Source organism: Thunnus albacares, chromosome 10, assembly GCF_914725855.1.
Source record: "Thunnus albacares chromosome 10, fThuAlb1.1, whole genome shotgun sequence".
Taxonomy (NCBI): Eukaryota; Metazoa; Chordata; class Actinopteri; order Scombriformes; family Scombridae; genus Thunnus; species Thunnus albacares.
The window spans coordinates 9,062,997-9,075,935 of NC_058115.1; the positions used below are offsets into that span (position 1 = coordinate 9,062,997).

Consider the following 12,939-nt stretch of genomic DNA (forward strand, 5'->3'; position numbering starts at 1 on the left):
GCAGGGCTTTAGGGTCTGGCTCGAAGCCAGTACAGCTGGACAGATGTTCATTAACAACAGGGATGGGGACAGGCTTTGCTGCCATTGACTCAATCTGACTGATAATGTCATAAAATCTGGTACTCACTAACTTACTCCCAGTCAACACTTCAGAATTTGTTGTGGTTTGTGAATAACAAGTAAATGCAGCTCATTCTGCAACTGTTCAGACATTGTTGCATCTCTCTTGCATGAAGGATTTTGTACAATGACAAAAAGTGAAATAGTGAGGGACACGCCTTGCCAATCTGACAACAATGTGTGTTGGGTCATTCTCAAGATGCCAGACTGTGCAGCTCACAATCTGAGTTTGTTTCAACAAATAGTTGAAAAGCCTAGACTTTGCTGACTACTGTACACTGGGTAAACAAATTCTAGATAACATTTTTTAAAGTATGGTTTCACTTAACCCTAACAGTATCTACCCATGCAGATAGCTTTGGTTTTATTTGCTTAGGGTGTGATATTAGTGAGATTTCTGCAGCCACCCCAATACAAGAGGTGAATGACCTTTCGTTTGTGTTACTCACAGCATTAAAAAGTGACATTTACTAAATTGAACAGCAGTTGTGTTTTTCCAGGATCAGTGTCCCTGTTTCTCCAGATAATCCGCAAAACATAGTTTTTATTAGAACTACTTTCTTCCAAATAAATGGTCCATCAGAAAACTGTTGACAGTGTGTTCTGTGTTGTGTTGACTTGGAGGGACCAGTCTCTGAAATGTATACATCTAAAGTACTGGGCAAATAAAACTAAAGCTATAAAAGCTCAAGAACATAATCAGGAGTTAATAGAACAATTAGACATGGACAGTAATGCATTTATTTATTTTTGTTTATTTATTTCACAAGAAAATGACAATTTACACAACTTTGCATTTCGATAAGTTTGACAATTCTGGCTTTTTTTTCCACAACAAATAAACCCAGCAATATGAAGCGCTGTCTTTTATACGAGGCTCTATGACCTGACGTTTAAGACGCTCTGATACAAATAAAAACAACATGCATTAAAGCAAGATTACAGTAGTCAAAAAATAGTACAAAAATATCTTAACATGCTTTGCTTGATAATTTGTGCATTGTTCATTTGCAATATTGTAGTGGGCATAATTTTATAGACACAGTGATGTTGCTCATTCTGGAGAAGATGGAACAAATATTTAAAAAAAAAAAAAAATCAGTCAGTAATCTTCTCCCGTAAGCAACAGTATACTTGTGTTCACATGCTCTGGTCTGCTGGTTCTGTACATCCAATCATTTACTCAGCATATTTATACCAGCAGACAGTGAATTCCCTTTGGTATGAATTTTGGTTTGACGGCAACAAATCTGTTAAAACATTGTTGACATAAATGTCCAAAGTTTCCTTGTCTCCAGTGAAAATTCAAAGCTTATTTTTCACATCCTCTAGTGTTGATATTGTATGATAGGTTGAAATACCCTGGTGTGGACCACAAAGTGCCAAACAACAACTAACCACCGGTTATTGTAGTCCAAAACCCAACTGCGGCCACTGTGGTGTGTTGAGAGAGTTTAATTCAGTCATAATATGTCATTTGGGGTTAAATCATTGCTACATTGTAAGTAGCAATGTCCTGCACTCAGACAGCCTTTGAGTAGCAGCGGCCGTACGGAGTGACGGCATTAAAAACCAAGTGTTAGACAAAAGTACCACATCGTCATAGTCTGCTTTTTTTTTTTATCCCTGCAGTTTGTCCATTCGTTGTTTCATCTTTTTCATTGTTTGATCTGTTTGGTTGTGTTCTGATATCCCTCTCTATTAATTAATTTTATAGTCTCTCAGATCAATGCAACTGAGACTGTGTTGATTTGTTCTCTTTGGTGCTTTGCTTTTTGTCTCGTGTTGCTTTGAAAACTCGCATATCAAAGTGCTATTTCTGTTCTTTTATTGCTGATTTGAGCTGGGATTGAACTAATAGTAATTCACTTCTGTAGCAGTGTTTCTAACTGTTATTAGGATGTGTTTAAAAGGCGTTTAAAGTATAATGTCAAATGCCTAATGAGTAAATGAACTCTATGAAAGACCACAATAAAAAGCAGACACATACTAAAATGACTCACAATTAATCTGATGAGATGAGTTCATGCACCCACTTTACACTGTGCAGAATTGTTATTAACTTGCTCCTAACTCATGTAAATGAATTTTAGTTGATTTTTCAATAGAATATTACCACACTATTAAACTGGTTACTGTGGCCCAGGATGCATTTCACCATTTTTTAACTGTCTGTATGCAGGGTTTTGGGTTAATTTAACTGTCAACAACAGAGACGACAGTGAATCATATTCGGTTCTTCAATTACTTTTAGAACCTTAAATCCTTTCAACTGGGTACAAACTAAAATGTGGTCAGCAATAAACAGCTTTTAACTAGTATATGTGACAACAGGGAGTGTCCGCCACACCACATGCAAACAAAAGTGCAAGTCAGTTGTGTAACCCGAATAAGACTTTTCTCTGGAGTTAGCCAATAGCCGGGTTACTTGGTGCATGTAAAGGTAGTGTTTGTTCAGTGGCCCTGCGGTGCGGGTCATCTGGGGGCTGTTGCACCTAATGCTACATTTGCTTAGGCAGCAGAGTAGGCGGCCTCGTCAGAGTCTGGATCCCTGGTGCTGTCCTCACTGAGGGGTGAACGGCAGCTCAGGTCTGCAATCCCAGACTCCGGGTCGCTGCTGTTGGAGTGGTTGGAGTCGGATGTTTTGTTCAAGTCCTGCGGGAAGAGGATCAGGCTGCCCTCTGGTGCTTTTGGCTGACAGGGGCTGCTGGTGATGAGGCCCCCGGTGTAGTCCTGAGGGGTGTTGGCCAGACCCAGGTCATTACCGAGAGCCCACGCTGTGGGGCTTTTATCAAAAGTGGTTGCTTTCTGGGCGACACTCCAACCCTGCTCCTGCTCCAGTTTAGCGATTTTCTATTGATAATGTAAAATCAGTTAAGCATTAACACTGCAGTCGTCTTTTAAACAGGAAAAACACTGCAGGAGTTATTCTTACTCATACTTTAAGAGTCTCTGTTACAATATTAATATTCTTTCAGTCTTGTCCTACCTGTTTATGTGAGGCCAGCTGCTCCTGTAACTGCTGCGTCTCCTCTTGGATGGCCCTCACGTAATCCTGTATAGACTGTCGAGGATGCATCCCGCGGTCAAAACGGTTGTACAGCCCTCTCCAAAATCTGCACAAGAATGCAGCAAGAATGTTTCAACTCTGAAATGAACACACCTCAAACCCTGGTTCTTTCCTTAGTTTCATTTATAGATTAGATCTACTTTTTCACAAAGGAGTCTGATAACTCAGGAAATATACTGTACGTGTGTAACAGACTTCAAAGACAGTTGTATGTTTCTGTTGCCGTTTGTGTGAACATACTTAAAACAGTAGGGGGCAGTAGATGGCCGGAGGAGCCCCTGAGTCTGGCTGTGGTCTGGTCTATACAGAGGGTTGATGTAGTCCTCACGGTTCGTCCACAGATAACTCCACAGAGAGTGAGTCCTTTCACGTAACCTGTATGAATGTCAAGTGGCAGTCAAGAGATAAAGATAAGGAAATATAAAATAAAAAAAAACATCTGATGAAAGAAACTGATTTAGAATAATCTATTTGCTTTAGTTTCAATGATATAAAGTTGTCTTTCCTTGCAGAAGTAATGTTATATACTACTGGCTCTGAATCTTCTCTCGGAGTTGTGGCATACATGTCTGCGCTGTGAAAAGGAAAAGAAACTGATGGTGGCTGCAGGTGTAAATCTCACCCCAGCTCTATCCTTTCCCGCTGGTTGTTGCCAATGAAGTTACCATACTGGCAGGAGTAGATGTGGCTGTGAATTGTGATGAGGAACCTCTCATTGAACTCAAAGGCACAGGGGAACTGCTCCATCAGCTGCCACATGCACTCCAGGAACTGATCGATGATGGGAGACACCTCTTTAGGGTCTCCGACCAGGTGGTTGCATCTGGAGAAGAGGTGAGGACAGTTAGATCAAAACAAAACATCTAAAATCATAGATGCTATGAGAATAATGTTTTAGAGTCAAACCTGTGAGAGAACTTGTGTCCGAATGAGACCCAGTCTTTCTCGATGAGAACCTGAGTGCAGAAAAAGACATTCATACACTAATACAGAGGTATGATTATAGTTTTGGGAATTTTAAACTTGTGATTAAAAGGTTCAGACATGATGCACAGTTAATCCCTGCAGAACATCTGAACCTCTTCACCCCCTGTATGGGGTCATTTTCCTCTGACTTCAGGGTCAATTCCCAAAAGCAGGCAACTCTATTAAATTTATTTTCCACAGTGGCTCTTGGAGGATTCCAAGTTAGCCTGAGCAAATCCTTCAGATCAAAGAAACAAGCATCGTGAGCCCAGCATGCACTACCATCAGCTAAAGCCAGAATGTAACTAGATATATTAATATGATACAGAGTGTACCAGAGGGGTGTGTGACATTCACAGTGCTACTTCAGAGATGTAATCCTACACTGCAACATAAACACAAAGGCAAAGGTTCAGTATCTACCATCAGTCCTCTGAGGGTCCTGTAGTAGGGATCCAGCAGCACGCAGGCCACCGAACACACCTGAGCAGTACGGTCCCAGCCATCTGAACAGTGAACCAGGACGCTGACACCCTCCTCTGCAACAGCCTGCACACACCCACACCAAATACAGTCAGAGTGTCACAGCACACTCAGGGTTTTGAAAGTAGGTAACTGCTGGATTAGAGCTGCTACAATTAGTTGATTAATCAATTAGTTGATTAATGGAAAATTAATCAGCAACTATTTTGGTAATTGAATTGAATAATCGTTTTAATCATTTTTTTTAAGGAAAAATGACAAATATTTGCAGGTTGCAGCTTCTCAAATGTGAGGATTTTAAGCTTTTTGTGTCATACATGATGGTAATCTGAATATCTTTGGATTTTGGACTGTTGATCAGACAAAACATAAATTCTCAACCAAATGTGACCATAACCTTGGGCTTTAAGAAATGAATGGGAATTTTCCACTATTTTCTGTCTTTTTATTGACAAAAACGATTAATCAAGAAAATAATTGCCAGATTAATTGATTATATAAAAAAAAGGACTTATCAGGACTTATCTCAAGGACTTATCTCCTTGACAAAAGCTCAGATACACTGCCTTACTTTAGACCTGCTAAAGGACCGGAGGCTGAACACTGGCTCAGAAGAGATTAACAGATCTGAGATTATAATAGCATAAATTATTAAACTGAGAAGACATACCACATTTGCAACTATAAAAAGCTCAGCAGTAGACCTGAAGGTGCTGCTGACAACATTAAGACTAGACAGACTTTTATTGTGATGTCGTTGTCGTAGGACTGTTTCAAGTTCCTTATCAGTTTTTATGTGAGTTGCACAAAGATTTTTCATTATCAGTTTGTTTGACATGGCAATGAAGTGTACTAAACCTATTTTGGAGAAGTCTGACACAGTCGGTTATCAGTAATTAAAAGCTCTCTGGTAAACAGCAGCTTTGAAAAGGAGAAACCATCAGTTACCAGAGAAATTTATGTTCCTTGATTTGTACCTTTAAAAAAGCATTCAGCCCTTCCAGTCAGCCTGCATACAAACCCTCCCTGTCTGTTGGACTGACTGACCCTAACGACAGCCATTCCCCAACCATAACCATGTACAACCTTAAAGTTCCCCTCTGCTCAAAAATGTGTTTTTCTTCTTGTTCCTTCAGTTGGATGTTTGAGCTTCACTGTGCAGAATGATGTACATGCAGAGTTTGTTTTCACATTCATCTGCTGAAGGGGAAAAGTTTCTCTGTGCTCACCTTAAATCAGAGTTTAAGGCGTATACATACAAGTGTGATTTGTGACATCACAAGTTTGGTGCCGATCAGTCCAGTATTCAACTTACACAAGCGTGAAGTGGAAATTTGAAGCCTCCATTCCACAAACACTGAGAATGAACTTTACAGTGAAGTAGGAGACATTTTCTGTCTAGTAGTATTTTATTGGTGGAGCCTGAGAGCAAGTACTGTCTTTGAGGTGCAATGTATAAGCTAAAGGTCCTCTGAATAAGCAGTGACAGTTTTATATACGATACGTGACCCAGCGTGACGGGAGTGACCTGGATAACTCGAAGTGACAGTAATATTTAGGAAAGAGTAGAATCACATTCCTATTTATTGACTAAACATGGTTCAATAAACAACATAGAGTATAATTAGTAGAAGATCATTTCTGTTAAAAAACAACCTATCAAGTATCTGACACAGATACCTACCTTGATGAAGGAAATAAAGTGAAGGTGAAACTGTTTTAGAGATTTTTGCTGATCAAACTTAATATTCATCTTGGAGGCTGTAGTTTGTGGTGCTGTTGAAAATTGTATTGTGTTGTACTGAGAAGTGTCTCAAATATTTTGTCCACCCCACTTATATTTAGGTTGGCAGATGAAAGGATTTGTTAAAGGGCTGTTGTATGAGACTGAATTTGTTTTTATTGAGGTGTACCTAATAATTGGCAACTTAGTGTCAACAGTACAGACAGACAATATCTCACACATTTGCACACAAGCTACAACACACACACACACACACACACACCTAAGCTAATATTGAGTGCAGTGGTGAAGCAGACAGCAGGGATTAACCTCCAGACTGACCTTGGCGATGAAGATGCCTGCATCCAAAACAGCTTTGATGTGCTTCAGCCAGCCTGAGCTCTCCAGACCCTCCAGGAAGTCAGACATGGAGGGGGAACGCAGCTCGCACACTGTAACCACAACACAGCTGTCTCACTGGCAGGAAACATGGAGCATACCTGATCACTAGACTTTATTAAACCTCGTATTCACAATACAGACATGAATTTATAAGGAATCTGTGCATGGCATGAGAAAATATGGGACAGTATATTGTTTTTCAGAGCAGATTTCCTTTAACTTCTCATGTGATGGTTAAATTTGACCCCCGTCAAAGTTTTTAGCCAGGCTAGCAGTGTGGCTCGAAGGATAGCAGTGTCAGTCTGTCGGTCAGTCCAACACTTTGGTCCAGACTGAACTAACTCAACAACTGCTAAATGGATTACCATAAAATTCTGTAGAGATACTCACAGTTCCCACATGATATATCCCAATGATCCACTAACTGCTCCGCTAGTGCCATCACAAGGCTGATATTTGTAGTTTTGAGTGAAATGTCTTGACAACAGTTGGGTGGATTGCTATGATATTTGGTGCATACATTTTAGACCTAACGGGATCTAACAGGTCCAAAGCAACATTTTCAGGTATGTTTACATGCTGTTTAATGTGCTGCAGCTGAGCTGCTAATTAGCTATCTAGCTTGCTAACCGATGTTAGCAGTGTACTTTTCCCCGCTGAATGTTTGTTTGTTGGTTCATTCAAAAAGCTAAAAAAAAAAAAAGATCCACAGTTTTATAGCCCTGTTTTACAGCCCCTTCTTTTCCCATGATTGTGTGTGGGAAAATTGCTTTTTGGGCCCAAGGCAGACCTGGAAGTTGTAATGCCACAGTTTGGCCACTATGTCGAATTGGCTTCAAAGCCTGGTGCACTTCCCGGGGGCTTGGTCCTGACTTTTGTGTTGTGTAGCAGGGTACTATCAGGCTCAGTGTGACCATCTGCTCTGCCTGTGATCATACCCACATTATTGCTCTATGAAAGATTGGATTTTCTGTATTAAAATAAGGTCTCTGGCCACGTTAGTGGATGACAGAAATGTATTTCATCAGAATAATGCAAAACTAGGGAGCATCATGAAATCAAACAATTTAAAATAGAAGTTTTTCACTTTTGGCTTGTTCCTTTTTTCTCAAAGGAGAACACAGGACAAGTGATTTACAGAGCAGATATGTATTCTGTAGTACACAAAAAAGGAAGTTTAATATTGGTTGGACTTCAATTGTAATCACTTTGATAATCCTTTAACTTTTCCTTGAGCGCCACCATCAGGTCACATGTTCTATTTTTTTTCCTCCAACACTGGTTTATGACAAAATACCTGTAAAACTAACGGCTTTCCCATCAGCCTCAGCTGTAATTTGTGTTTAGTGCTAATTAGCAAACATTAGCATGATAACATGCTAAAATAAGATGGCATACATTATACATACAGTAATACCTGCTAAACATAAGGATATTTGACAGCATTGTCATTGTGATGTCAGCATGTAGCTTAAAAGACCAGTGTGCCTTAGTACAGCCTCATAGAGCGGCTAGATTGGCTGTAGACTCTCAGTCTTTTGAGTGTATTTTTTAAAATATGAATGTAAGACAAAGCCATGCCCAAACATAACAAAGTCAAGATAGAAAATTAAATCCAGATCAATTTCTGCACCATAAGGCTTACTGCACAGTTTGTTTGTCTTGTAAAACTGAATCTAAAATTTATTTTCCTTTCTTCAGGGTTCAATATAAATATTTGTAAGTTCACTGAGGGACAGAGCGACATGAACCCGTCTTTCCACAGCTGATATCTTATTTGCCGAGGACAATTTATCACATTAGCAATCACAATTCAGATACACTATTAGATAACTAAGAAAACACCTGCTCACTCCTCACTCATTGAGGTGACAAAGTGTTTTTTGCTGATACCACATCAGTGTGCTGACCTGTAAGTGTGCTCTGTGGCCACTGATAGGAGAGAGAGCAGGTGAACAAGTTCATTCAACCTTTGGTTTTATAACACTTAGGAGAGCGGACCTCCACTTAAAAGAAATGTTTGAGCTAATGCTGCCATGCGGGGGGTCTTCAAAATTTTATTGAAGCGTGCAATCGGATAGAGAAAGTCTGGCAGTCTCTTAAGTTAAAGTGCTGTCTCCAGCATTTAAAGACTTCCCCTGCGCTGCCGGGGGGCAAAGAGTTATCACAACTAAAGAACAGCTATAATTTTTCAGACTTGAAATCACATCATTCTCACGCCCTCAGTCTCTCTTTGGGGGATTAGGTCCCGGATTGTCCACTCCAGGAAACCAAAATAGCTCCGAAATAAAATCCAGATGGATTCAAAGTCTTTCTAGGAGCACCCCTGTACAATACCCAGAAATTCTCCTGTGGGCTCATTTGAGGCCTGATTGCAGCACAGTCCAGCCTGCATGAGTGCATAAGAAAGCCACAGGGGCATCGAGCTGTCCTGCTCTGCTGTAGTAATGTGAAGAAGCAGCAGATTTGAACAGACGACGGCAGAAAATATACATTTTGTTCCACAAACATTGATGTGGTGAAACGTTTCTGACGCAGTGATGAATGTGCTGCTACGGCATCTAGATTGTTTCAACAATAAATAAAGTCAGTGTGAGAAATCATTTCAGGAAGACATGATAATTACCTTCTAGCATTTTCTGTTGGCTGTTTCTCATGACATGGATGTTCTCGATGCCGATGAACTGGAATTTAATGTTGGAGTAGTTGTCTTCATTTTCGTAGCCTTTTCCTGCAGCTCGGTTTGCAATTGCATTCAACTGGGAAAGACATCAGAAAAGTGTTTTAGACAAATGTCCATTATATAATATTGATCAAGGTTCAGCTAGTACAGAGCCAGCATGTTTTATAGTCTTTTGCTGTGAGCACATCCAGCTGGCAAAACCCTGCAGAGAAAATAAAGCCCACCTGAACATACAGCACATTACTGTAAGATTGTATTTTCGCAGGCCGTTCCTTAAGCACAGAGGGCTCACCTTGGGCCTGGTGTCCACAACATACATGAAGTCACTGCGGGGATTGGACCTCAAGATGGCCTCCAGCATCTGTTCATCCTCCAGGCAGCGAGCGCTGAAACCTGACAGGGGCTGGCTGCTACGGCAGATGGCAGCCTGAGAGGAGGCAAGAGGAAGTCAGGCTTCATACGGGGATGTTTACTCACCTGACGGTTACAGGAAGTTGGTTTTACTTTGCACAGACATTTAGGACAAGAAATTCCAAAATGTGAGAAACAGGGTTAGGGCAAATTCACAGTGCTTTTTCTTGACTTGTATGCTCAAATTTATAAACTTCCAACTTTCTCATATCTCCATTTAGTAGCCACAAGGGATCGGGACAAGGATTGTTGTGCGATTCCCCCTTTAGGCTGATGAACTAGAATGGAGCCCCTTGTATGATCCGAGCTCCACATACACACACATTGTACCCTCAACCCTGGGAAGCTGACCTCACACACATAAAGCACTCCCAACTGTCCAGTCAGGAATTGATAGCATGAATGTTGAATATTCAGGCTTTCACAAATAAGAATAATTGCAGCTAAGTTGTAGAAGCTAGGAATGATTTATGCTTTGATTGAATGAAATAACATCTATCTTGCTCTCTCTCTTCAAACATACTACCCTGTACCTCGGCTGTGTTGTAGCTGAAGTACGTTATTGGAAGGGAACTCTTAACCATCAGTATGAGTGGGTGAATCTCTGCTGAACAGGGACAAAGTTTAACCATGTTTAGAGAACACATTTATTCAGAACATTATGTTATACCTCAGATGACAGCCTAAAAAAAACAACAGAGATTGCAGAATAGACCGTTCTCACACCAAGCTAAATTATACACCAAATACAGAATCTGGTGCTACTCTGGTGCCATCAGAGCATCATTGATTTGACTTTTTTCAATTTCAGGATCAGTGTCTATAATAGATGTTCAGCTTGTATGTTTATTTCAACTGCTTTCAAGCTCCAAGATAGTACAAGACCTTTAATGTTTACTTTAGGCGTTTCAGGCCTTCAAAACTCGCTTTCCAGCTCGCATTTTTTGCAGAACAAAACTTCTAGCTGCTTGAAGATGAAGGTAATGTCGAGGATGACCAACAAATGACACAAGCTAACTCAGCAACAAAAAGTTGCTGAGAAAACCAAGCAAAAAACACAAGTATAATCATCATGTCATTGCATCTTACTACATTATTTCTTATGTAGATTAGGCTTCCCTCTAAAAGCTTCCTTCTGTTCTAGGATTGGTTCCGTCAGTATAGTTATAATACCTACTAGTTGCAGACAAATGTTGGGAAACATCACTGACACTTCATCCCCCTTGAATTAATATGAGTGGTCATATATGAATCACACAAAAAAGTACATACAAAAAGTATGCAGTCGACTTACATGATTTTCTTTGGAGTAGTACGACAGAGTAGGAAACCTGCCTCTGCTTCGGAATTTGGAGCTCCCCACGATGACCGGAGGCGTGGCCGAATCAGGTACAAACAGGTCAGCGGGGTAAGTGTCACTCACCTTTGAAAATAAAAAAAACAAAACAAAAAGGCTAAGCAACTGTGATTGTCCATATTAGGATAAAATCATACGACTGGTCTTAGATGATGGCTCACTGACCTTGTAGTGATGGTTGACCGGGGAGAGTTTCCACAGGGAGTTGGGGAGTCCCATTCTGCTGTAGTCAGCTTTGAGGTCCAAGAAGTCCCATTCCTGCAGTCTCTCCCCCTCATCGACGTTAGGCTTATAGGAGAAGCAATACAGCTCCTCGTAACTCTCTGTAAGACACAATACAGGCAGGTACATTTGAAGAGGAATATCTACAACTTTTATTAACTTGAGGGAAACAGAGGAGTCTGAACTATCGTCGATTTTGAAGCCGATATTTCTGAGTAAACAATTTCTCCTAATATGATAATATATGAGTTGATTATTCTGGAGGATCCAACACTGATACTGACATAGCTGTAAAATATTAGATAAAAGACAACCTTAAATTAAAACAAAAACATCACCAAATCAATCCTTTGCTGACATCATAACGCAATTCACCTGGCTGGGAGAGCCGCTGCAGGGACAGGTGAACATCGTGGCATTCCTGCTCTCGAGGAATGACAAAGTGAAGAACTTGGAAGTTTTTGCAGTGAATGATCAGAGGACATCCTGAGGTTGTGGCAGCTTGTTTCTCCACACTGTAAACCAAACTGTGGAGCACCTGATAAGATAAAAGGAAGGCAAATATAGAGATTTTTATGGCATGTTTTTATTTTGTAAACACATTGTACAGCATGATGCATGAAAGCACTCAGTGATGTTAAGAGTTTGGACAGAGTAAAACTCTACACAGTTTGTGCCTTGTGCTGTATTTGAGGGCTTTCATTGCTGTGTCACATGCCGGCACAGCACTGAACAACAAACTGAATCTTTTTTTCAATCCTTCGCTGCATCCAACTGGTGCCTACCCATGTCTCATTGCGCACTCCAGCCTCATTCTCTACAAAGATGGTGTGTGTGGCTGTCAGGTAGAGGATGCCCACTCTACTTCTTCTAGGGGAGACCCTGTCCAGCAGCTTCACATTCTCCACCTGGAGGAGGGAGAGAAAAAAACAAAATCAAACCGCCTCATCCTCAACACACGAACACCTACTCTTATGGCTCTGAAACAGCTGTACACATGTGTAAACTGCACTGAAACACAAACACACTCAGATGTGGCTGATAGCAGCAGGAGGACTCTGCTGCCTACGTGGCCAAAATGGAACACGCCTTTAAATTGGGCCTATATGTTTGCTTAATTATCTTAATTAAAACTCGGCAGTAACTGTGAGTGCACATGGCGGTTTGTGTTCAAATGTCACTGGAGGTACAATGCGGAAATGTAAAAATCACTGCAATCAGATCCGCGGTTACCTTCGGTAGTCGGATGTGCTCCATCAGCAGCTGAGAGAAGAGCCGCAGCTTCCTGCGACCACTGAGCCTGACACACTACTACTACTGACAGTGCATTAAGACCACAGTAGTTTAGCAATATGCTGTAGTTTATCTTAAATGGTTGAGATTGTTCGTCAGTGCTACTCAGGTAAACTCTGCCATTATATTGCGTGTGCTGGCGTCAACAGTGCTGCACCGCTGGGTCCTAAAGCCCGCCAAGTACAGAACTGAGGCCTTGATCAAAAGGT

General features: G+C 40.9%; 1 protein-coding gene across 1 annotated transcript; it reads right to left on the reverse strand.

Annotated features, from left to right (window-relative positions):
- Positions 1-855: 855 nt before the first annotated feature.
- On the reverse strand, positions 856-12,859 carry mtmr7a (myotubularin related protein 7a). Its single transcript, XM_044363537.1, has 14 exons — positions 12,671-12,859; positions 12,223-12,345; positions 11,813-11,975; positions 11,381-11,538; positions 11,153-11,281; positions 9,740-9,874; positions 9,391-9,523; positions 6,705-6,814; positions 4,580-4,705; positions 4,097-4,146; positions 3,813-4,013; positions 3,431-3,565; positions 3,110-3,236; positions 856-2,973 (listed from the first exon to the last, which is right to left on the reverse strand). The coding sequence occupies exons 1-14, from the start codon at positions 12,692-12,694 to the stop codon at positions 2,632-2,634; spliced, it is 1,956 nt and encodes a 651-aa protein (XP_044219472.1). The 5' UTR covers positions 12,695-12,859; the 3' UTR covers positions 856-2,631.
- Positions 12,860-12,939: the final 80 nt, after the last annotated feature.

What these genes read in the sequence shown, in the direction of transcription:
- mtmr7a (XM_044363537.1), bottom strand. Translation starts at nt 12,694, where the DNA reads ATGGAGCACATCCGACTACCGAAG. An exon ending in GGACACAAGTTCTCTCACAG is followed by an intron (nt 4,014 to 4,096) that starts GTTTGACTCTAA and finishes CCTCTTCTCCAG; the next exon opens with ATGCAACCACCTGGTCGGAG. An exon ending in AGCTGGCCTCACATAAACAG is followed by an intron (nt 2,974 to 3,109) that starts GTAGGACAAGAC and finishes CATTATCAATAG; the next exon opens with AAAATCGCTAAACTGGAGCA.